Genomic DNA, 24,426 nt, shown 5'->3' with positions numbered 1-24,426 from the left:
CGGTGTAGATCCTTCAAAGACCTAGACTTAGGCTTGTAGTTTACATTCTCAGGTGTTAAACTTCCTCACACTGCATGCTGGAGAAAGGATGGAGGAATAGAGAGAGGAAATAGAAACATCCACGGGAGACACACAGAGGCACAGACTTAGTCCTACCTCTTCCTTGCAGGCAGTAAAAGGTAATTTCCCCAGAAGTTCTTACTGCTGCATTAGCCAACTGTTCCCCATCACACATTGCACATTACCCAATGCTTTTTTTTTTTTTTTTTTACTTCAAAGCTTCATAGGGTTCAGAATTCTAGAGGAACAAAGGCCCAGTAAGATTGGGCAACTGCCAGCAGTTGCATGGTCGGTGACAAAGGAAGGCCAGGACCTAAGGTTTCCTGGTACCCAGGCTGTGGCCTGTGACATGCCACCAACTAAAGGCCTCTCTTGGAGCCGTCCCTCCAGACAGCAGCACTTAATTATCAACATTAGTGTTTGAAATTTCTAGGCAGCCTTTGCTTCACTGGCTTATTGTTATTTTATTATTAATATTGTTATGATTATCCTTTTAGTGAGTAATTCAGTAAGCAGCCCAGGCATTGACTAAAAATGGGGTGGTGAGAGGACAAGCAGAGGGAGGCTGCAGCCAAGTAAAGGGCCCTGTGTGCCTAGGACAGGGAGACTTGAAGTGAGCCAAGTAAAACAAGAGATGATGCTTTTAGGGAGGGGTTTGTGTGCATGCGAGCGACCCAAGGGCCTTCTAGTATAGCTCTAGTGGGCAGAGTCAGGAAAAGCAAGTCAGCCACTAAGAGACCTGTGACAGACCCTAGGTCAAGGAAGCTCTCTGCCCAGTCTGAAAGGGAGACCCAGTCCCTTTATTAATGATGGGGACCAGATCATGGCCCCTGCTCTGCGTGCTAACAGGACCTGCTTTAGATGTCCTACACCCACTAGAGCTCCCCATTCTGTGTAGGGTGGCGTCCCTGCATGGGGGAAGGGCGGGGTCCTTCAGCTGCCCCAGCCCCAGCATGCTCTGGAGTTCCCTTTGCCGGTTCCTAGTTACCTTCCTTTCGTGAGAATGTGCTTTTTTCCAGACCTTTGGGTACCATGATGAATCTCAAGACCTTGTCACGGGTAGAGGGGAAGGCGTGAAAAATACCTTTATCTGTCCATTCACAACACTCACAGTTGGGTTAAATAAACAAACTGTGGGGGCTCAGAAAAAGAGCTGCATAGTGGAGAACACATAGCCGCCAGAACCCTATGGTCAGATTTCAGGACACCCCCTGGAAGAACTGCAGAGACGGCTCACCCACTGGGCCGATTGCATGCCCGGTGTGTCACACATATGTCCTTACATGACCTCTCATAGGTGGAGAATTTGACAGGTTTTGTAACTTCCTCTGGCTCACACAGTGATTGGAACAAACTATCACCAAAACTCGGAGCCATGGGCTATGGAACCTATATACTTCCTTCCAAACACAGAACCGATATCTCCAAATCCCGCTCTTTAAGCTGTGGTGAGCTCCGCATCCTCATCCATCCTTGGGAGGCAGAGAGTGCCTAGTAAATTGTTAAGAAAATTCAACGAGGTTATGCTGGCTAAATAAATAGATAGATAGATAACCTGGCGTGGTGTCTGGCATTTAGTAGGCATTGAATAAATTTTTGTTGTTGTTGTTGTTTGTTTCTCCTTTTAGGGCTGATCAATAATTTGAACTCAGAGCTTGGGAGCCTCGGAGCTCAAAAATGCTCTAAGAATCCCAAGGGCCGCGCGCATCGCTTCTGGGGTGCGCGACAGGAGGCAGGGGAGAAGGGCTGGAGATGAGGGTTTGGCTCCAGGAAGCAGAAAAGCCGGTTCCAGCTGCGCGCCCCTCGCGCCGCCGCCGCCTCCTCCGGGCTCCCCGACTTCCCGCCCCGCCCCGCCCCGCCCCGCCCCGCCCCTCCCCGGAGCTGGGTCCGGAGTGCCTGGTGGGCTGATTCTGGAGCGTGGAAGGGAGCACGGAGGCGAGAGGCAGGCGGTGGCGGCGGGAGGCGGGAGGCGGGGACCCCCCTCGCCGCTCCCCCAAGTCGGCGCGGAGCCGCCTCGGGCCGGGCTGAGAGCGGAGCGCGGCAGAGCCAGAATGCGGGGCTCCCGGGACCGTGTAGGGCGCGCGGGGCGGCGGCGGGCGGGCGGGAGCTGTCCGCGGTGCTGAAGCAGCGGTGGCGACAGCGGCAGAGACGCGGGCCGGGAGCAGGGAGCTCTCCTGGAAGCTCCACCGCGGCCGTGAGGCGGGGACGGCGTCGCTTGCCGGCCCATGCCCGGTCCCCGAGCCCCGCGAGGAGGCGGGACGGTCCGCAGAGCGACAGGTAAGGAGCCGTCTGGGGGCGCAGCGGGAGCGCAGAGCTAGGCACCGAGAGAGCTGGGGAGAGCTGAGGAGAGCTTGGGGAGCCTTCCCAGTGTTGAAGCTCCAACCCCCTACAGGTCCTTGCACTCCTTCAGAGCTCTGGCCAAGTCCATCCCTTGTTGGGTGACACTAGGAGAGACTTGAGGCACCCAGACTATAATAGGCATCTGGGCACCTTGACCCTATATACTTCCAGGCCTTGGCCCTGACCTAAGACAGCTCTGAGACACCTTGCCTACTGGTTGCAGAAACACTGATGCGAGTCTCCCAGAGTCCCTGGTATCAGTCTCCACCAAGATTCCATGACATTGGTTAAATCTGAGTAGGTTCCCCTCAGCTATTCCCTCACATCTAAGCCTGGTCACCAGAGTGACTAGGAAGCTGTGATCTCTTTGCTCTTAGGAATAGCCCTTGGGACAGGGAAGTGGGGGTGTCTATCGCCTCAGAACTGGTTAATACATTTCTCTGCGAAAAGGAAAAGGTGACAGAGGTTCCTCAGCTTTATCTGTGACCCTCTTCCTCATGAAAAAGGGCCGGGTTTGCATCACACTGCTTGGTTTGGGAGGACAAAGTAGGGGACCTGGGTCTGGTTTTCTATTATATGCCTGAATGCTGATGACCCTGACAGAGCCTCCATTTGGTAGTCTCTCTCTCTCTTTCTGGCAAGAGTATGTAGCATGAGCTCATTCAGGCCTGCAAAGTGCTTCCAGTTCTTCAGCACAGAGTTCTGTGAGTGGCAGAACGGACCCGTGAAAATAAAACTGCGTAGAGGTAGGCTAGCTCACTGCTGTGGCTGACCACGGGCTTCCTACTGGTTCCCTGACCCTCCCACCTAGCTCAGTTTCCCACCCTCAGAGGTAGAAAAGGCTCTCTCTGGCAGCTTCTAATTATCGGCACCAGTTCTCCAAACGTATAGAGCTCAGTTTCCTCGTCCCTAAGGTGAGGATAAGAACTCTGGGCATCTCCCCACCTCAGGAAACTGTCTTGAGATTCCAGGAGACACATCTCCCCAAAGTGAGCTCCTCTCACCGTCCAGCCTCCCTAGTCGGGCCTGCTAACAGTGATCTGGTCATTGCCATCCTCAGCCCCTCTTCTGCAGTCCAGCCATGGCTCCTTCTGCCTGCAGCCTCTAAGGAGTCCCAGAAGCAGTGAAGTCCAACTTATAAATCTCCATGAAATAAAAGGATTTCCTGTCCCCTTCCTCCATCAACACCTATAGGAGATAATATGGGGCAAGAGTCTGACTCATAGTTTTGTTTTTATATTTCTCCAAGAATCGAAGATCTAGGGAAAATAGCTCCTTGAAGGCAGGGATTGTGTTGTTTTAGGCTCTTTGCTTCCCTCCACACCCCTCCTCCCACAGCACCTGGAACATAGGAAGGACTCGGTAATTGGCTGTAAAACACAGGAATGAACTGTGAAAATGTATCAGTCAAAGTGTTTCACTGGAAATCAAGGGCCCTGGGTTTGGTTACAGATCTGCCTGACTGTCTTGGGCAGGTGCCTTCCCTTCTGTCTTTTCATCCGTAACAGGAGAGGCTAGAAACAGATGAGACCTAAGACTCCCAGGGCCTGGGGCTCTATGGAGGTGCCCGAGGTTGTCCCAAACTACAAACTTCTTAGTTTGTTCTCCTCGGATGCAGGGTACCACTTTCATTAACCCAGCCTGACAAGCCAGTTAACACCTTTCTGTGATGAAGTGGACTTTACGAATGGAGTGGGAGAACCCTAAAAGACACAGGAAAGGCCACTTACACACTTGGCAGTCCTGTTTTCCTTATTTCTCAAGGAAAGCTACGGTGAACATAGAATGACCAAGGTGGTAGTTCCTTAGCCTCGAAGCCAAGAGGCCAGGAACTACCTCACCAAGAAATAGTGAGCCAGGGCCTTGACCCTCTCTTCCCAGAGACCCTGGCTGGCTGGAATCCCCCTCCTAGGAAGACTAGAAGAGAAGACAGTTAGGAAAGATTCATCCCTGTGGAGAGACTTCTATTTTATTTTTGTACAATAAATAAATAAAAATAATAAAATGAGCTTCTCTTACAATTGTTTTTCCCTCAACTGTGGAAGGCACAGCCAATGCTCAGAAAAACCTTAGCTAATTGGCACTCGGGTAGAGCTGAGTAAGCCATGCCAGTGACCTCTCTTACTTCCCCTGAGTGCCCAGCCAGGGTGGGGGCTGGTCCCTCCCCCATGTCAGCGCTTTCTGGCTCCCAGCTGTTGGTGCGGCACTGGCAGGAATCAGCTCTTTGGAGTTAATGGACAGTCACTAACCCCCATAACAAAGTGGCAATGGCAGGAGAAACCGCAAGCTGGGAAAGGGGTTTTATTTATTTTCTCCAGGATTGGTCTGTGGGAGAACTGGCCTGCTACTAGGCAGAGGAAAACACAGTGCCCCTCCATCTCCAGATGTGTGGGTATCCACATCTACACCAGGGCTGGCAGATTGAGGGATCCTGGACTCACCCAGGTAGATAGCATCTTCTCCCTTGTCCAGACAGAAAATGCTATCCATCAGCTGATTCCTATGCCCCCTCCTGCCCCCTCCTTACCACTTCCCTTCCCCCTCAGAGGGGAGACAGGAGTCAGCAACGGTATATTTTGGTGTGTGTGTGATCTTAGTTATTTAGGGTAGAGGTGAGGAGAGCTGAGGAAGAGGAAGAGGAAGAGGAGTAAATTAAATATGGTTGTTAATAGGATATACAGGGCTGGACAGTGCTCAGTGGTTAAAAGCACATTCTGGTCTTTCAGAGGATCCAGGCTCAATTCCCAACACCCACATGACAAATCACGACTGTCTCTGACTCCAGTTCCAGGAGGCCTGAGGCACACATTCATGCAGACAAGACGTGTACACATAAAATAAAAAATAAACATTATTTGTTTTTAAATAAAGGGAATAGGTTATATGGAGTGGAGCAGAGTGGCACACCTGTGAACTCGGCACTCGGAAGACTGAGGCAAGGGGATCAGAAATTTGAGGCCAATCTGGGTTACATAGTGAATTCCAGGCCAGCCTGGGCTGCATAACAAGACTCTGTCTCAAGAGTGTGTGTGTGTGAAGCTGAGACACTGATATACACGCACATCTCTCCTCTATGACATTCCAACAGTGACAGAGTCAAAGAGCGTCTGCAGACGCACACATTATTAATCACCCTCAGATGCAAAGGCCAATTCATCTATGGGTCCCAGAAAGGTGAGACAGAGACGGAGCAGGCTTCGTCTGGGGAATTCATAAGACGTGCATTTCCCCTATCTTGGTCCCCTCCCAGACGTTCAGCTGGTGTCCTACCCAGAGGTCCCCATGGCAAACAGGGAGCAATAAAGACTTGACCAAGCCCATTTTTATATGAATGAGTCTCACCTCCTTCTATTTCCTTCCTCCTATACGGCCACCTTCACCCCAAATCCCTACTCGCACCCTGCAGTAAACCAAGTAGGGTGTGAGACTATTATATCTCCCATTGTTAACACGATATTTGCTTCTAAGCAACGGTTCTCAGCCTTCCTCAAGCTGTGACCCTTTAATAGTGTCCCTCATGCTGTGGTGACCCCCAATCATGGAACTATTTTTGTTACTACTTCATAACTGTAATTTTACTACTGTTATGAGTCATAATGTAAATATCTGTGGTTTTCAATGGTCTTAGGCGAACTTCGTGAAAGGGTCCTTTGAGCCCCAAAGGGTGGAGACCCACAGGTTGAGAACTGTTGTAAGTGGTTTAGGACGAGCTACATCATTGGAGAGGTGGGTTGCTTCATCCAGAGCGAAGATTTGATTTATTTCCATCTGAAAACGGAATCATTTGAGTAGTTGGCACCACCAGTCTTCCTGGCACTTTTCACCCATGTCAGCCGCAAGGCGTGTGGGGAGGGAATAGCCTTGCTCACGGGAGCCCTGGGTGCGAGATTGATTCTCCCTGGAAGACAACTAAGACACTTCTCAAAGAAGCAGAAAAACACCCAAGCTGCTTTATTCATCCCTCTTCTGTCCTCTCCTCTCTCCTTCCAGTCCCTTCCTCTTCTCTCTCTCTCTCTCTCTCTCTCTCTCTCTCTCTCTCTCTCTCTCTCTCTCTCTCTCCTCTCCAAAAGTCTTTTGGATGGTCCAAGAGTCTCAAACTCTCTGGCCCAGACCCCAGGGCTCCCATTTCATACATCGGGTTATAGGCAGAATTCTATCCTTGTATCCCAAGACACTTTCAAACCAAACTCACTGACTTCTCCCCACCCTGTTTCTCCAGCCTGCGACATAGTGGGTCTTCACAATCCGAATAGTCTTGAGTTTTCTCAGGAAACATTTTCTTCTTCTACATCTTTATCTTTTGTTGTGGCTGTTTTGTTTTTGTTTTCTGAGACAGGGTCTCTCTGTGTAGCCCTGGCTGTCCTGAAACTCAGAGATTCCCGCCCCCATCCCCACCCCCGACTCCGCCTCCTGAGTGCGGGGATTAGAGGCGTGCCCCACCTCCACCTGGATTCTTTTTTTAATGATCACATCACAGTGTTCCCACTGCATTGTGATGCTTCCTTGGGATTTTTTTCCTCCTCTAGTCTTTCTTTCCCGTGTCTTTCTCAATGTCGTGTTATTCGAGCATCAGACCTAATATTCTCCTCAACGTCTCAATTTTATTACATGTGCGCCATAGCCATATTTTTGTCTTTTTGCTCTGTCGTGGGGAATTCCATTAACATTATCTTTTAAGATAATGGCCGTCCCATTATCCAATCTCTCCGTTTCTCTCTGTTGCATTTTCCAAAAGTCAGAGAATTACTTTGTTTCAAAATCTTAGCTGTTTGTGAAGTGCTCCTTCTTCCTAGCCGTCTCTTAGTGTTTCACAGATATGATGTGCTCATATCCCTGAGGAGAGGGATTTTTTTTTTAAATCGTGAGAATTCTTTCTGTAATTTGAATGACTCTGGAATCTTCTTTGGTCATTCTTTGTTCATTAAATCATCCCCCGTTACTTTACTGTAGTTGTTTTTCTTCCTCTGCTTTGGTCCATCTTTACGTATTTGCGTATTTGCGTAGGACTCGGGTTTCCCCTGCGATACAGTTGTTTTCTCCACAGACTGCTCTAGTGAGTGGGAGCTGCCCTTACCTCTCGTGCTGGGGCTGCAGGATTCCAAAGGTTTCTTCATCAAGGATAATCTTCTCTTCGTCTCTTGGGAAGTCTGGTTTTTTTTTTTTTTTGTTTGTTTGTTTATTTGGTTGGTTTTTTTGTTTTGTTTTGTTTGGTTTTTTTTTTTAGCTCAGGGATGTCATTCTGCATAGTTTTGTTACTATCTTCTTCATTTTGATACGGGGTCTCACATTGTAGCCCCGAATGGCCTTGAAACCACAGCGATCCATCTCACTCTGCTTCCTGATTATTGGGATTAAAAGTGTGTCCCACAGCACCTAGCTATTTTATTATCTTAAAGTCACACATCTTGCTATTTGAGTAAGCCTGTGTGTGTGTGTGTGTGTGTGTGTGTGTGTGTGTGTGTGTGTGTGTGTGTGCATACAAGTGTGTTAGGGTATGAACAAAAGCATATGGAGGCCAGAAGGCCGGAAATTAGCAAGTTGATGTCAGGCATTCTCCTCAGTTCATCTCCACATTATTTTTGAAACAAGTTACCTCACCTGGTGCTCACTGGCTAGGCCTTGCAGTGAGCTCTTGGGCCCTGTCTATCTATACCTTAGCTCTAAGGCTGCAGACATGTCACTAGGTCCTGTTCTTTAAGTGGGTGTTAGGGATATGAACTCAGGTCCTTATGCGAGAACAGCAAACCTTTACTTTACTGAGCAGCCTCTCCAGGCCCTAAAGGTGGAGAAGAAATAGAACTCATCTTTATACCCAGGCACCCTTTCGAGCCAAGAGCGTTCCCATAGCTTTTCTCTCTCGGTTCCTCACATCAGTCTTTACCTGGCCAGAAATCTGAAGTAATTCTGGACTCCATCCTCTCCCTCTTCTAGTTAACCACAACCCTACTGAGTGGGCCTCCCGACTCCTCCCTCTTCAGATATGACTTCTTCTCCCTCCATTCTGCCCCACCACGCCCTCGCCTCTCCCTCTCCCTCCCTTCCTATCAACATGGTGTGATGCTTAGTGTGTATTCCTTGTCATTTAATGTCTGGAGCCTGGAGACCCTCTCTTCTGGATCCTTATTAAATGGGTGGTGGCTTATTATGAACTATAGTCATCCCGCTGTGTGGTAGTGTGGGAAATTATCCCCTTACGCCTATGTTTGGTACCCATTATCCAACTCACCCCTGTCTGCCCTTCCCAGCTTCTAACACTTCAATTCTACATTCAGATCAACTATTTTTAAGCTTCCATATATGAAATATAACATACAGTATTTGGTTTTCTGGTCTTTCTTTCATACCTTATTTTATTTAACACGACTGTAGACATGAACCCCCACACCTAGCTATATAACATATCCTCTTTCTGTCTTCATTGTGGGTTGATTCCATGTCTTATTTATTTTGACTAAAATCAAAGCCATAATAGTCAGACCCTCCACCCTCTCCCTATGCAAGGTCCCACTATGAGCTTTGGCCGGGCTAAAACTTGCTATATCGATGAGGCTGTCCTTGAACTCACAGAGATCCACCTGCCTCTGCCTTTCTTGTGCTGGATTAAAGGTATACATTACACCCAGGCCAGTAGTTTCAGTCTCCTTCCCTCCAAGAGTCATTTTTATTTATGTGTATATGTGCAGATGCCTATAGAGTCCTGAAAACTGTGCGGGTTCCCTGGGGCTGGGGTTACAGGATGCTGTGAGGCTGTTGTGAGTGTCTAGAAACCAAACTTGTCCTCTGGAAGAGCAACAAATGCTCTTAGCTCCTGAGCCTTCTCTCAGGCCCTCACCCATGAATGTGCTCTCAACAGGGCTCCACTCTGACTCGTCCCTCATCCCTTCTACTCACTGCTGCCACCCAGAAAGTTCTAGAACACAGGCAAGGCCATGTTATACACTGTTGTGTCCATTTTGGGCGCACTACTGCTTGGCTGTGGAAGTAGGATGCCTTCTCACCTCACCTGCTTCCTTCCATCAGCCGAGCTAGCTGGCTTCCCCTCCCTACCACCTTCCACCCATCTCCGGTTTCCTCTGTGAGAAATGTCCTGTTCTTCTTTTCTCGCATTCCATTTAACCTTCAGGACCCACTGCCCAGCCTACCTTGGTTCCCACCGTCTCAGGATGTCGCTGCCTTGCCCTCAGTGTGCAGCTGCACAGCTTTCTGCATTCCGTGTAACCCACCTTGCATTTGCTAATCTGTCCTGCACGCCCCTCCCCACAGCAGGCGCTACTTCCTGTCTATTTTTGGATCCTGAGAAGTGACCTGAAGTAACTGCCCAAGACGACATGTTTATTGTGCAGAGCTGAATGTGTCTCTGGCAGGTGCATGCCCTCTATCCCAGGTACCAGAAACTATTTTCATTTCATTTTAATTTTTGCCTGCATGCATAACTGTGCAGCACTTGTGTGCCTTGCTCCCATGGAGGTCAGAAGAAGGCATCAGATCCCCTGAACCTAGAATTATAGACTGTTGTGGGCCTTCCAGAAAACAGACTCTACTCTACTCTCTCTCTCTCTACTCTCTCTCTCTCTCTACTCTCTCTCTCTCTCTCTCTCTCTCTCTCTCTCTCTCTCTCTCTGTGTGTGTGTGTGTGTGTGTGTGTGTGTGTGTGTGTAAAGATAGGGTTTCTCTGTGTAACCCTGAATGTCCTGGAACTAGCATTGTAGACCAGGCTGGCCTTGAACTCAGAGATCTGCCTGTCTCTGCCTCCCAAGTGCTGGCATTGACGACACAGCTGCCTTTAATCACTAATCCATTTCTATGGCCCTAGAAAGTCTTCTTACCAAGGAGCCTCAGTGTAATACAGTACAGCTAGCTCACTTGAATTTCATCATTCATTCACGAGGCTATCTACTGAGCGCCTACTATATATCAAGCAAGAGAATATGTGGATGAGCAAGACATACACAGTCCCCACCCCTCCGGAGCTCACAATCTGGTGAGGGAGAAAGACACTAATCAAGGAATCACACGTATATAAATAGAGGCTGTGATAAGCACTTTGGGAGGAAGAGCTTGGAGTGCCGATAACCAGCGAACCAAAAGCTAAACTGAGGGTGTAGAGAGAGCCTTCCCAAGGAAGTGCCCTTTAAGCTGTGAGCTAAAGCATGTGAGTGGAGCTTCCCAGAAACATGGCTGTGAAGTGGAGGGGAGGTGGAGGCAGAAACCGAAAGGCATAAAGGCACCAAGGAGAATGTCTTTGATAACTGTCGCTCCCTAAACCACCCCCCAAACACAGCGGCTTAAACAACAGACACCTTACCTTATCCGTGACTTTGCCGGGTCAGACACTCAGGCAGAACTAGCTGTGTGCTCATCTGCTCCATGTGGCTACCAGAGCTCAGCTGGCGACAGATGGGCACACTCAGAGAGCCCGAGACGGCTTAGTTCTCATGCCTGGTGTCTTACTGATGACAGAGAGGATGGATGGCCCTGGGGTCTATCCACTGGAGCCCCTGCTCGCATCACACATGGCCTCTCTGGCATGGTGGCCACAAACAGTCCAGCTACTACTAGAGGACAGCTCAAGGTTCGAAGGGAGTGAACAAATTGAAAGGGAAGGACATGCAGCCTTCTATAGGCCAGCCTTGCTCTCTCAGACCAAGAGGAAGGGCAGGCATGGAAACTTGTTCTGGCAGAGAACTTGCTGCTAAGTTCGGCCACCAGTTTCTTCTGCTGTTCCTTTCTCTTCTCATGATGCTGGGGATTGGACTCAGGTCCTCGTGCCCACTAGACGAACACTCTGTCACTGAGTTGCAGGGTACTGTGTCCCAGACCAGCCATGGATCCTGTCTCCATCTCTGCTGTGCTCGGGTCACAGCACTGCCACCCCTCATTCATGAAGTTCTGAAGTCAAGCCCAGAGCTTCATGCATCCTAGGTAAACCACTCTATGACCCTAACCACAAGTCCAGCCCCTTGATTTGATTGCTTCTTAAATTTTTATGGAATTAATATTATTTGCAGTAGGAGACGGGGATGTCTATGCCATCACTCATGTGGAGGTCAGAGGACAACTTTTAGGAGTTGTTTTTCTCCTCTTCCTACCACGTGCATCCCGGAGATGGAACTGAGTTAACAGCAAGCGCCTTTACCCACTGAGCCGTATTGCCACCTTACTCTTTGGCTTTTGAGTGAAGGAGGCTACAGTTTGTTTAAGAAGTGTTAGAGGCAGGCATGATGGTCCATTCGCATATTCTCAATTCTCAGAGGTAGAGGCCAACGCTGGGAGTTCAAGGCCAGCTTCAGCTCCATGGTGATTTGACATCGGCTTGGACTGGAGGACCAGATGGGACCCTTAAGAAACAAACAGCAGGTTGGGGATTTAGCTCAGTGGTAGAGCGCTTGCCTAGGAAGCGCAAGGCCCTGGGTTCGGTCACCAGCTCTGAAAAAAAAGAAAAGAAAAAAAAAAGAAACAAACAAACAAACAAACAGCAACGAAAAGCAGTCAGGAGGAACGCAGGGCTGATGGAGACCATTGAGTTGGAGATGACGGATTGTGTTGAGCTTGCTATGGTCTCCATTTTCCTTGGCTCGGCTCACCTTGCCCTTGTCCTGGCTCCTGGCTTTTCCCTGCTCTGGCAGATTTAGCAAAGCTGTAGCTGATGGCACCAAGCTCACTTAGTGGCTCTCTTGCTTACAGGCCAAAAGACATCAATCTGGCATAAACCTTCTACCAACAGCTACCGTAGTCACAGCTCTTCACAATTGGCCAGGCGGTCTCTGTGTTACTGACTGGAAGGCGGTGCGGCTGGTGTCCGTTCCCTTGGAGTGTAATCACTTCTGTCTAGTCTCCTGCCTCACTCAGAAGGCGTCCCTTTCTTTCTTTAAAAGCATCTGTCCTGTCGCGCTGAGAGAAGGTGGCTGATAGTTCAGGACCCTCATAATAGCTCTGTATTTATTGGCCTTCAAAGGTTTTCAGCCTGGGCTGCCAGGTCACCCCAAATCTCATCTTTTTTTTTTCTTCTGAGACAGGGTTTCTCTGTGTAGCCCGAATTATCCTAGACTCTCTCTCTGTAGACCAGACTGCCTTCCAACTCAAAGATCCACCTGCCTCTGCCTCCTAAATGCTGGGATTAAAGTGTGGGTCATCTCCCCTGGCTTCCTCATCTTTTCTTTCTTTTTTTTTCTTTTTCTTTTTTTCGGAGTTGGGGACTGAACCCAGGGCCTTGTGCTTGCCAGGCAAGCGCTCTACCACTGAGCTAAATCCCCAACCCCTCCTCATCTTTTCTTAAAGACCCCATTTCTCCTTCTCTTCCCTGAGGATTCTGGTGTTAACGTCCCTTCACCTCTTATTTTCCTGCCTCCCAGGAGATGTATCTGATAGGTGTGTCCAGAAGTGCCCAGGCTTAGGACAAAAGTCACACCTGAGTTCAAATACAGGCCCAGTCCCATCACTGCCTATGTTTCCTAACCTTTCTGGGCTGTGGTTTTGTTTCTTGTATGAAGAGAAGGAAGCCATAGTAATTGGCTTTGTTACTTTTTTGTTTTGTTCATTTGTAGGGTCTTTCAGTGTAGCCCAGGCTAGCCTGGAATCAAAACTCTCCTGCCTCAGCCTCTTGAGTGTAGGAAGTACAGGTGTGTGTCATCACAGTGGCTCTGTGCTGAGGTCTTTTTTTTTTTTTTTAACTATTAAAGAAAACCTTTATTTTCACAAGCGCGCAGGCACCAGGACCAATGATCACCAGCTGCCCAAGTACCAAAAAATTATGCTTCCGAAATCTCTTGATGTCGATTCCGCACGCAGAGCAATCGAGTTGCCCTGCGTGTGCCACTCACGACAGAAGCCCTTTTTTGTGCTGAGGTCTTAAGATCCCAGCTCATAGAGCTGGCCCTGGTGGAACTTGGAAGGCAAAGGCAGGAGGATCACAAGTTCCATGCCAGCCGTGGCAGTTTACCCAGAGCTGTCCTAAAGGGGGCTGGGAGGTGGGTCAGTGGGTAGAGCCGCACTGTACAAGAGCTTAGCTCGAATTTCAACTGAGCTCAAATCCCCAAAGCTCAGAGCAGCCATGTACAACTAGATGTTGTGTTCCTACAGGAACATGAGAGGTAGACACAGGAGTCACAGGAAGCTCCCCAGTCAGCTCCTGGGACAGACACAGAGGCAAACATCAAACCAACTCTGTTGCAAACAGAGCAAAAGCAAGAATTGGCACCCAAGTCAACATGTACACACACACACACACACACACACACACACACACACACACACACATACACACACACACACACACGCCACACCACACATACATACCCCCCCCACACACACACTCCACACATACACACACACAACACACACACACACACAAACCACATACACACCACACACACACACACACACACACACACACACACATGCACATACTTCCTGATTGATGAGGTATCTGCTTAGTAGTTAAATGTATGTACTCTGGCCAGGCAGACTTAGCAGGCTCTACCACTTACCAGGCTGTGTGTTCTTAGAAAACCCGTTAGACTCTCTGGGCTCTGGTTTTCCCATGCATGAAGATAGCCACTGAATCTCAAGCGCTTGGCAAGGGCTTAGAACTCATGCTGGGATCTCAAGCATGCACCACCACACTTACGTTATCTTCATTCAGATTGCATTTGCCTTTTTTAATTTAAAATGTGTGTGTGTGTGTGTGTGTGTGTGTGTGTGTGTGTGTGTGTGAGTGTGTTTGGTATTAACTTCATATACTTACGTTCACTCATGTGACTGCCCCTAAGGTGAGGTAGGAAACAGTCCTATCACTCCAAAGAGTCCTTGGACCCTGGTGTTCCTTCCCTTGCCCAGCCCTTAGCAACCATTGATCTGCTTTCTATTACAATATCAACCTTTTGTGGCTGGGGCGGGGATGGGGGTGGGGAACAAGGTCTCATGCAGCTCAAGCTGGCCCTGAAGTAAACTTGTAGCTGAGGATGCCCTTGAACTCCTGACCCTCCTGCTCCCGTCTCCCAGTTGCCGGGGTGGCAGGCATCTCCCACTTCAACCGACTAGACTCCCACCTAAGTGGACTAAGACGTATGATTATTTTTGCTGCACGGCAGTCACCAGAGTTACTGATATAGGACATAGTTGAGTATGAGTCTAACTTTATTTTTGAGTTCTTGAGACAAGGTCTCTAGCCCAGGCTGGCTTCAGACTCTATGTAGCCAAGGACGATCTTGCAGTCTTCCTGTACCCAGCTCCTAATTGCCAGTGCCACAACTATGTCCCACCATACCCTGAAGACTGAAGCAGTGGGATTAAAGCTCAAGGGTAGCCTAGACAACCCACCACCACAAATAAATGAATAATAGAGATAAAGATAAATAAGAAAATAAATTGAAAACAAAAGCACTGAGCTGGTACTGTAGCTTAGTGGGAGAACACTTACCAAATATGCTGAAGGTTCAAGGCCAACTTACAAATAAAAAACAGGTTACAGCCGAGGCTGTAGCTAGATTGGTATTTATTTGCCTAGCATGCAGAAACCCCTGAGTCTGATCCTCAGCAACCCATGAACTGGCCATGCTCTATCCTAGAACCATAAGCAATAGAAGTGGAATCCTCAGACCACACTCTGAAGGGCTGAGAACCACTGCCCAGGGACCACTGTTGCTCACGCCAACAGCGACGCCTTGTGCAAAATCCAAAATCCAGTGAGGGGGTCGCTGACTCCAATCTTGGCCTCAGCTCTCAGGGCTGATCCTGCTTCTGATGTGCGGCTGGCAATGAACCAGCTCCTCGGACATCAGGAAAGGTCCCAAAGTGAAGCTCAGGACTCCTCTGGGTCTCTATTTCCTCTGCAATCTTGATGTAGCCTGGATTGGGCACCCTTGATGGTCCTTCAAGGCTTCTGCATCTCCCTCCCCTCCCCATCCCAATGCAGTTTAATGTGACACTCACAGCCTGTCACAGCTGGAAGAGAAAGCCCTCCTCAGCCCACACCCCCATTGTGTGCTCCCATCAGAATTACAGAGTCAAATGAGCTCTCGGAACAGTGTGGCTCCTGGCACGAGGTAGAGAGCTCAATAAGTGTGAGTTATTGTTCTTCTCCCAGTAGAATTCCAGGGAAGGAGTGAGCTGAGTTTTTACAGTCAGCCTCTCCTAACCCTCCCATACATTTTCTGGATTAGGATGTCTACTGTTGCTCTGCACCTATCACAGAAGGCTGTAATTGGGCTCTGGGGATCTCTGGATGGTTTCCTGTCTTTGGTCTGTGCCTGCAAAGCCTCAACCTCAGGGCTCAGCTAGTTCTTAGTTCAGGAGAGAACCCAAGGGTGCGGCCTTCTCGGAGACACCTTCTCCCCACTTTCCACTTTGGGTCTGGATCCCGCAACTCCAACTATGTAATTTATAGGAACTTCAGAATCCCAGGGATTCTCATGCTTGTCCTCTGGAGTACAGAGTGCATGTGCACACACACACACACACACACACACACACGCACACTCACCTGCAGGCACACCAGCAGCCACACTAGTGTCTAGAAGGCACACTCAGCTCATGTAAGACTACATGGTCATGACCACCAGTGGTCATGAGAACTGCTCTGCTGTGGTCTCCTACCCTGAGGAATAAGAACACAGAAAGGCAGACCAAATGATTAAGGCCAAAGGCTCAGCCAGACCAACGAAACAGAAAACTTGGTGACCCACTATCTTTTCTTCCACTGAGGACTCAGAGTGGGGTCTCTGGGATGAGGCCTTGAACTCAGTTAGTGACCTGCTAGTTGGGGAGTAGGGTGAGGTGGGAGGGCGGACATGAGAGTCATGACTCTTAGCTGCAACCACCTACCAGTGACTTTTCCAAAGCAGAAGTATAGATAGGAGTGTGTGCAGGGAGAGGCTCTAATATTGCTCAAACCCAGAGGGAACTCTTAGCCCTCAGTGGATTTTAGGTAATCTGGCTCAGAAGAAATCTAAGCTCTTAATTTTTTTCTGATTTAAAATTGTAAATAGTAAATTTACATTTATATAGATAAATAGATGGTAGATGATAGACAGATGATAGATAGATAGATAGATAGATAGATAGATAGATAGATAGATAGATAGATAGATAGATAGATGGATGGACGGACGGACAGACTGACGGATGGATGGATGGATGTGGGAAGCAGGGGAAAGAGAACATCAAGAAGAAAATGAAAATCACCTGTGCTTCCACCCCAGGTGCTTGCTAATCACTGTTGACATTTGGATTAGCGATGTTGGAGTAGCGAACCGATTGTTTTTCTTCCTTCTCATTGGAACAGCAAGGAGCGTTTTCTCAGGTCATTATTCTTAGTGAACCTCTTGGAAGGCCTCTTACCACCAGGTTGTATGCCATCATTTACTGAACTTGTTTCCAGTTCTTGGACATTCAGGTGACTTCTCATTCTTTCGCTGTGTAAAAGAAAAAAATCACACATCTTTGTGCATGAAGGGGACAAGCCTTGCTTGAGGGACTGGAGGAACCCCTCAGAGTCAGAGGGAAACCAGGAAAGGCTGTAGGTGACCTGGACTTCAGAGGCTTGGCTGGGTGTCTGAGCCAGAGAGCCTGACAGGAGTGGAGAGTGAGCTAGGGTCACTTGCCTCTGCCTGCTTTGGACTTGAGAGTGCCCTACAGTCACCAGGCAATTCTCCATCCCTTTCGTGGGGAGGAGAGGGCATGAAAAGGAAGGGCAGAGACTTACCAAGGCTGTGTTTGATGTATGTAGCTGCTCTAAATGCCCTGGGGCTGCCCACTCTCCTTCAAGGGCCCCTGCACAGCTCAGCCACAAGAAGAGAGGCAGAGCACTGCTTTGGCTGAGGGCCTGGAGGGCCTAGACCCAGGGTCTATTCATTAAGACCATCTAGAGAAGAGACTGAGCGTCCTCTGCGAGTTATGTCCTTGGTTGTGGGAGACACAGGCAGAGATAAGACAGGAAGTAGTGTGGGACAGATGGAACTAGGACGCAGAGCCAACTTCATGACTGCTGTCTCTCTGGTCAAAGCAGATATTTTGCCTTTCTCTCACCTCATTCAACTTGCCCACTGGGAAATAGCAGGAAATCAGGATGGTGCCCCTCACTAGGCTCTGAATGTGTTCACCTATCCCCTCCTGTGGGGCTCAATGGGGCTATAGAATCATAAAATGTTGGCACTACAATTGCCCTCTGTGGGCACTTCCCCCAACCCTTCATGGGTGAGCTCAGGGAATCTGAAAGACCAGAAAAGGCCGACAGACCAGGGATGGGCTCCCAATGTACCTGACTCCCAATCCATGAGCCCTGGGCTCATGTGGCCTCCAACTCCACACACCCTGTGGGTCACATTTGCTTGGAGACAGGAGGATACCATGGGGTTCAGATGCTTTCCTCGGGAATGAGAGAGACTGGACCTGCTGGGAATCTCCCCAGAGCTGCCCAAGCGTAGACCTTGGGCACTCCGGTTTCCTGCCATTAGGAAAGAGCCTTGTTCCCATCACTGTAGCCCAATGGCTCCTTGCTCTTTGGATTCCCAGGGAGGAAACACGAGGCCCTGCGTTTGTGCTCTGAACCCACATTCCACCCCAAGCTTTAGGCCCCATCGCTACACTGGGAAGCTTCGGTCACAGCTAGGTGACAGTTCCATGGAACTCACAGCAGAGTGGTGTGTAAGCAGGGCCCCTAGGCACATGGCAGCCCTGCACCCCAGAACCACCTGTACCCACTCTGCCTCAGAAGCTGGCCTGTTGGACCACATGCCTTTTTTACTGTTATTCTTCTTCTTCTTCTTTTCTTTTTCTTTTTTTCAGAGCTGGGGACCGAACCCAGGGCCTTGCGCTTGCTAGACAAGTGCTCTACCACTGAACTAAATCCCCAACCCTACTGTTATTCTTCTTTAGACATTCCTCTAGCTCCAGGTCCAATGCAGAACTCTCAGGGATTCAGCACCACGGCAGCCCCTCCTAATCCCTTCCCCTCACGTAGGTATCAACCCAGGCCCTCCCCAACGGAGAGCCATCCAGGGAAGCCTAACATCTTTCGGACATACCCACAATGCCCTGCTCCCATCCTGATGCCCCTCTCCTCCATGTACTCCCTCACCGTCCACTACCCTCGAGCCACTCTCTCTTCAGAAGACTCCAGAACCATCTCTCTAGAATCCATCCATGTCCACTGGGGGAAGAAGTAGAAATGACTCCTTCCCGGGAATTGACGGTGAATGTTGGATGGGGGCTGGGACTGGAAATGGGATCAGACACGCTCAGCCCTGGGAACAGAAATCTCTCCCTAGGATTTCCCTTCTATCATTAGCAGAACGGCAGCTGGGAAGTCAGAAAGGCCCCGTGAGTGAAGATGAGTTCTGAGGCCCAGGAATAAAGATTGCAGCCTCTGGGGCTGGACAGATGGCTCAGTGGGTAAGAGCACTTGCTGTTCTTCCAGAGGACCCAATCAGCTCCCAGCATCCACAGGGTGACTCACAGCTATCCAAAACTCCAGTTCCAGCGGATCCGACACGCTCGTTTGATCTCTGTGGGCACCGGGCACACATGTGCAGTATATGTGTGTGTATCATACATATAAAATAAATCGATTTAAAATAGTATCTCCCATGTTCATCTTCAGGGCCCTGTCACCTCAGTCGTCTCTGTGGATCCTCAAGGCAACCTCATAAGATAGGCAAGGCTTATCAGATGTGTATTTATTTTATTTTATTTTATTGTTTTTTTGTTTGTTTGTTTGTTTGTTGAGACAGGATTTCTCTGTGTAGCCCTGCCTATCCTAGAAGTTGCTCTGTAGCCTAGGCCGGGCCTTGAACACACAGAGATCCACCTGCCTCTGCCTCTCAAGTGCTGGGAGTAAAGGCGTGGACCATCACTGCCCTGCACCATCTAGTCTTTATGTTGCTGAATCTCAGGCCCTTGCAAGTCCACCAGAGTCATCATAACCAAGGCGGAATCCAAATCTGCAGACCAAAACCCAGGGCAAGTCACACCAGAACTGTCCTGAAACTATGGAAGTCCCCGAGGGTGCTTCGCCCCTCTTTCCATATCTGTTCCTCCCTGCTGGAGTGTGTGGATCTGACGCAGACATACTCAGTGGCTTTTCTCTTCCCTCCAGTCAACCCTCCAGGTACCGTGTAAACAGACAGCTGGAGGAGGGAGGGATGGCAGCCCTCCAGTACATCCATAATCTGAGCCTGTAGGGACTGGGGTGCACTTCCGACTGGGGTGCACTAATGCAGACCTCAGTACCCAGGATGCTCTCTCTGCCTTAGGATCTGCAGAAACTTCCCAAGCTCAGTTGATCTTAGAGAACAAATTAACCTAAAGTGCTCTTCCTAAAACTACCATTTTTGGGGGTTGGGGAAAGCGCCCTCTCCTGCCAAGAGCTGTGGTTGTAAACATAGCCCCCCCCACCCCCACCCCCCACCCCCCGTGCAAGCTTAACACAGATTTAAGGATAAAGCCTCCTTTAAGCCCCGGTTTCATCTACCCCAAGACCTGTAATAGGGAGCTTCAAGTATCCTCGGTTTACCAGGAGAAAGTAAGCTCCACCCTTCCCAGTGTTTGTGGCCACCCGGTAAGCAGGAGCTTGGGGCAGGAAGAGTTCAAGGCCAGTTTCAGCTGCATAGTGAATCTTTAGTTGTTTGGTTGTTCTGTAGTGGGTTTTGTTGTTGCTGTGTTTTGTTTTGAGACAATGCAGCCCAGGCTGGCCTCAGACCTGAGGGCCTGAGAGTGGGAGACTGAATAGGTGACAGCTGCTCTTACAAAGGACCAGGGTTCAGTCCCCAGCACCCCGACCCAGCAGCTCACAACCACTGGTAACTCCAGCCTTCGGGGATACTGCACCTTCTTTATTTTTCTTTTCTTTGATTGGATATTTTCTTTATTTACATTTCAAATGTTATCCCCTTTCCCGGTTTCCCCTCCGGAAACCCCCTATCCCATCCCCCCTCCCCTGCTTCTATGAGGGTGTTCCCACACCCACCCACCTGCTACTTCCCTCCTCCCCACCCTGGCATTCCCCTGAAGACTAGCAGACGCACTTTTCCCTTTCCCCTGACTGACTTTTGCCTCTCCCACTGCTGTATCCCCAGCATCGGGAACAGTGCCTGGCATATAGCTCGTGCTGAATGATCACGTGCCAAGGAAGTAAATGAGTGAACCAATTTTCTGAAGTGAGTATCACCGCCATCCCAACTTCACAGACAGAGACACTGAGGCTCTGGGAAATAGCTGGCTCAAGGTCCCACAGGTGACAAATGGCAAAGCAGCGCTTTAGGGCCACGTTGGAGCACAGAGTTCACATGCTGAATCAGTCCAGGCCATGTATCCAGGAGCCTAGTCTCTGTGACTGCCTGTCTTGCTCTCCCGACAGGCTCCGTGAAGACTGTGTGGAGGACGGAGACTCCCCTCCCTGGCAACTGCCTGGCGAACCATGGAGAGCATGAGTGAACTACAGAACCCACTGCTGCCAAGAAGCCCCACCCACCTCCACAGACCCTATCCCTACCCGGAGGCTCCACCCGGCTGGTCCTGCCAGGAGAAGCTTTATTCCTACCTCTTAGGAGGTGCTGGTCCCGCCCAAGCCCACCAGCTCCTAGACCCAGGATCCCTGCAACTGGCCGTGGAGGCTTGGTATCGGCCCAGCTGCCTCCTCGGGAGGGACAAGGTCAAGGAGCCCAAAGCAGGCAGCTGTGAGACCAGCTTCACCGAAGCCAGGGAACCCTTAGTGGGGCCTGCAGAGCAGCGCTCGGAGCCTGGTCAAGCTGAGGAGGATGTGACCATCCATACTGTGTCCTATGGGGTTCAAGAGGAGCTGCAGGGCCAGGAGGACAGCCAGGAGGAGGAGGTAAGTAGCATTTTGAAAACATTGATCCTAAACTGGGCCCCCTTAATCACAGCACTCGGGAGGCAGAGGCAGGAAGAAGAGGGATTTGATGTCACCTTGGTATCTATATAGAGACTCCAAAGACAACCAGCACAATACCGAGATCCCATCACAAAAAAGAAGGCAGCTTGTATTCACTGGGTGGTGGGGACAGAGGGATCAGGAGTTCAAAGTCAGCCTTGGCTACCTGGTGAGTTCAAGGCCAGCATGGGCTACATGATACTCTATTGAAGAAGGGGGAGGAGGAAGAGGAGAACTAGCTTAGATTAACTGCTTATTAATCCAAGAGATAAAGATCAACCATTGGAAATAGCAACTATTAATCACTTGAAAAGTACTGTGATTCTATATTGGTGGCTGATCATGTTTCTTCTTCTCCTTTCTCCCACAAAAGTATGTGGCTTCCTAACCTGATTTTCCAATACCGTTCTGTGTAATTTAGTATCTTGTACAAGGTGATTTGTAAAGTGACAGGGTCTGTCATGGTGAGTGAGCCCTTCCATCAGTCGTTAACTTGATCTCCCGGTCCCTGGGCACTGAGAACACTTACCTTCCATCTTCCCCAGTCTCTCTCCTGGGACGAACATCTCTGGGTTGAGAGATTTGCATTCTTCCATGGTGAGAAGTTCCTAGAAGAACCACTCACCAGGTCACTGAAAGGCTCTCAGTGGAGTGACACAGTGACAAGACCAGCCTCCACTCTCCACAGCGGATGGGGCTCGCTTTGTGTCTACCCACTGGGTCGTCGCTGTTGTGTTGTTGAGATTTTTAAAAATGATATTATTATTGGGGTGATGGTGGTGCACCCCTTGAACCCTGGGCACTTGGAGACAGAGACTGAAGATCTCTGAGTGCAAGGACAGCCTGATCTACAGAGCGAGTTCCAGGATAGCCAGGGCTATACAGAGCAACCCTTGTCTCAAAAAACCAAAGCCACCAACAAACCTACATATTTTATTATCTATCTATCTATCTATCTATCTATCTATCTATCTATCTATCTATCTATCTATCATCTTCTGTATGTATGGTCACAGCCCACGTGTGGGAATCAGAAGACAACGTGTAGAAATCAATACTCTCCTTCTACTACGAGGGTCCCAGGGATGGGTGGCTGGCGCCCTTACCCAAGGACCCATACATGTTTTCAACTCCTGTCAGTCTGACAGGGTTTACCAGACCCTGGGTTTTTACCTCACTGTCTTACAGAGCGATGGAACCTCGACTGAGAGTGAGTGTGAAGATGCCTTCCTCACCCTGCCTCCCAGGGACCACTTGGGGCTCACACTCTTCTCCATGCTCTGCTGCTTCTGGCCTCTGGGCATTGCTGCCTTCTACTTCTCCCAGGGGGTAAGTGTACAGGGGTCCCAGGAGTGCCTCCCTGGCCACCTCTCTCAGCCTCACGGGCAGGGTGGGGATCAAGGACCTGGTGGGCTGCCTCTTATTTGGGTCACGGGGCTATTGTCTTATATCAACCTTTTGTCTCCCTAGACCAGCAAGGCCATCTCCAAAGGGGACTTCCGCCTGGCCAGCACCACCTCCCGCCGGGCTCTCTTCCTGGCCATACTCTCCATCGCTGTGGGGGCCGGTCTCTATGTGGCTGTGGTGGTAGCTCTGGCTGCTTATATGTCCCAGAATGGCCATGGCTAGTAGTCAGTGGGACTGTCATCCTGGCTCTCCCGGCCTACCAGAGGAAGGTGTGAAGCTTGGAACTGTGTATCCTATGGAGAGCCTTGGCCCTGAAGAGAACCTGGGACGATAGCTTGTTGAGGAGAGGCCTCCCATTCTGCAGCCCACACAGTGCAATCTCGCCCTCTCGCCCACTGCGTCCAGTCCCAGAGCAGGCTGGCTGTGAATGGGAAGCAGGCCCAGCAGGCTTGTCCAACAGGCCTAGCTCGGTGTACTCTGCCCATTCCCTACAGGACCTCTGCCCCACAGAGAGAGAGCAGGAGGTTCATGGGAGGAAAAAGAATTCCCAAGGGACAAAGGCCCTGGCCAGACTTTGCAGTCAAGAGGGTTCTAGCCTGTGCATATTTTGAGCAGCTGCCCCACCCCCACCTCCCACCCCCTCAAGGCCCAAGACCCTCCAATCAGGAAAGAAAAACATGGACCCCAGCCATCTCTCGCTCTTTCTGACTCTGGGTACAGCATGTCTCCCTGTTATTGTGGAAGACGCTCTGCGCTCTGCGGTGTCTCCCAGGTAGAGGTAGAGCCAGAAAGCTCTGTAATGAGGGCAGGTTGCTAGGGCTTTTCTGTACCAGAAAAAAAAAAAAAAAAAAAAAAAAAAGGCCAGATACAGTGACAGAGGGATGGAGGTCTGGGATACTGCAGGATCACATGACCTCCCTACTCTGCCCCCGTCTTCACCCCACCACCTTTTCTGGGCTCTGCTGGAAGGTCCTGAGATGGTACCCCACCCGTGAAGACTAAGGAAGGTGCTGCTACTTCCCAGAGAAGGGACTCTGGGGAACATGGAGTGTAGCCGGAGGAGGAACACAGTAGATGCCTAAGGGATTTGCTTCTCCATAGCTCTCCCTGCTGGTGGGCCTCCCATGGAGGTTCCCAGGCTGCTTGGATTCTGCCTGGAATATCCAGTCTGGCGTAATTTTGTAGCCATTTCTAAACCCTCCATCAACCTGAGCAGGAAGGCCAAGCCTTTCTCTCCATCTGAGATATTTCCCCACCTCTGAAGGATGGGACAGTGGTGGTAGTGGTGCCTGGGCACCTTCACTGATAACCACCACTCACAACTGCTTTCGAACCTCTCCGCCCCCAGGCACTAAGAGATGTCAGAGTGTCTGAGGCTCGAGGAGCAAAGGACATGTACAGTGGGAAGGCAGGCCCACTGGGACTTAAACTACGGACCATTGTGCACGATTTGGGGGACCTGGCTATTTCCGTGCCCCATCTAGCCCCACACTCTCCCATCTTCCTCACTTCAGGGGTTGCCCACTCTCCACTCCCTGCACCGGCAGTTTTAATGTCCCCTTACTGTCTTTATTTATTCTGATAATAGACTTTTCTGTAACACCTGGTGCCATCTGGGGCCTCGGGCTGTCCCGTGCCTACATTCCATGCTTCTCCACTGTATCCCAAGTCTTTTGTTCTGGATTTCCATGTGGACCTCAAGAGAAAGGGGCCAGACGCTGCTGCTGCCCATA

At 49.9% G+C, this 24,426-nt stretch overlaps 1 protein-coding gene and 1 non-coding gene across 4 annotated transcripts; one reads left to right on the top strand and one right to left on the bottom strand.

Moving 5' to 3' along the window:
• The first annotated feature begins 1,966 nt into the window (after positions 1-1,966).
• Positions 1,967-24,312, top strand: Syndig1l (synapse differentiation inducing 1-like). Of its 3 annotated transcripts, NM_001109485.1 has the most exons (5): positions 2,056-2,337; positions 18,689-18,789; positions 20,753-21,226; positions 22,475-22,615; positions 22,757-23,521. In NM_001109485.1, the coding sequence occupies exons 3-5, from the start codon at positions 20,813-20,815 to the stop codon at positions 22,913-22,915; spliced, it is 714 nt and encodes a 237-aa protein (NP_001102955.1). In that variant the 5' UTR covers positions 2,056-2,337; positions 18,689-18,789; positions 20,753-20,812; the 3' UTR covers positions 22,916-23,521. The 3 variants fall into 3 exon arrangements, with proteins under 3 accessions (XP_006240415.1, NP_001102955.1, XP_017449846.1); XM_006240353.5 differs by lacking the exon at positions 18,689-18,789 and having other exon boundaries at positions 1,967-2,337; positions 22,757-24,312; XM_017594357.3 differs by lacking the exons at positions 2,056-2,337; positions 18,689-18,789 and having other exon boundaries at positions 20,752-21,226; positions 22,757-24,312.
• Positions 13,103-13,236, bottom strand: LOC120093427 (U11 spliceosomal RNA). Its single transcript, XR_005486488.1, has one exon. It is a non-coding gene; the product is annotated as a U11 spliceosomal RNA (small nuclear RNA).
• Positions 24,313-24,426: the final 114 nt, after the last annotated feature.

Source organism: Rattus norvegicus, chromosome 6 (genome assembly GCF_036323735.1).
Source record: "Rattus norvegicus strain BN/NHsdMcwi chromosome 6, GRCr8, whole genome shotgun sequence".
NCBI lineage: Eukaryota > Metazoa > Chordata > Mammalia > Rodentia > Muridae > Rattus > Rattus norvegicus.
This window is presented reverse-complemented; position numbering and strand designations above follow the sequence as displayed.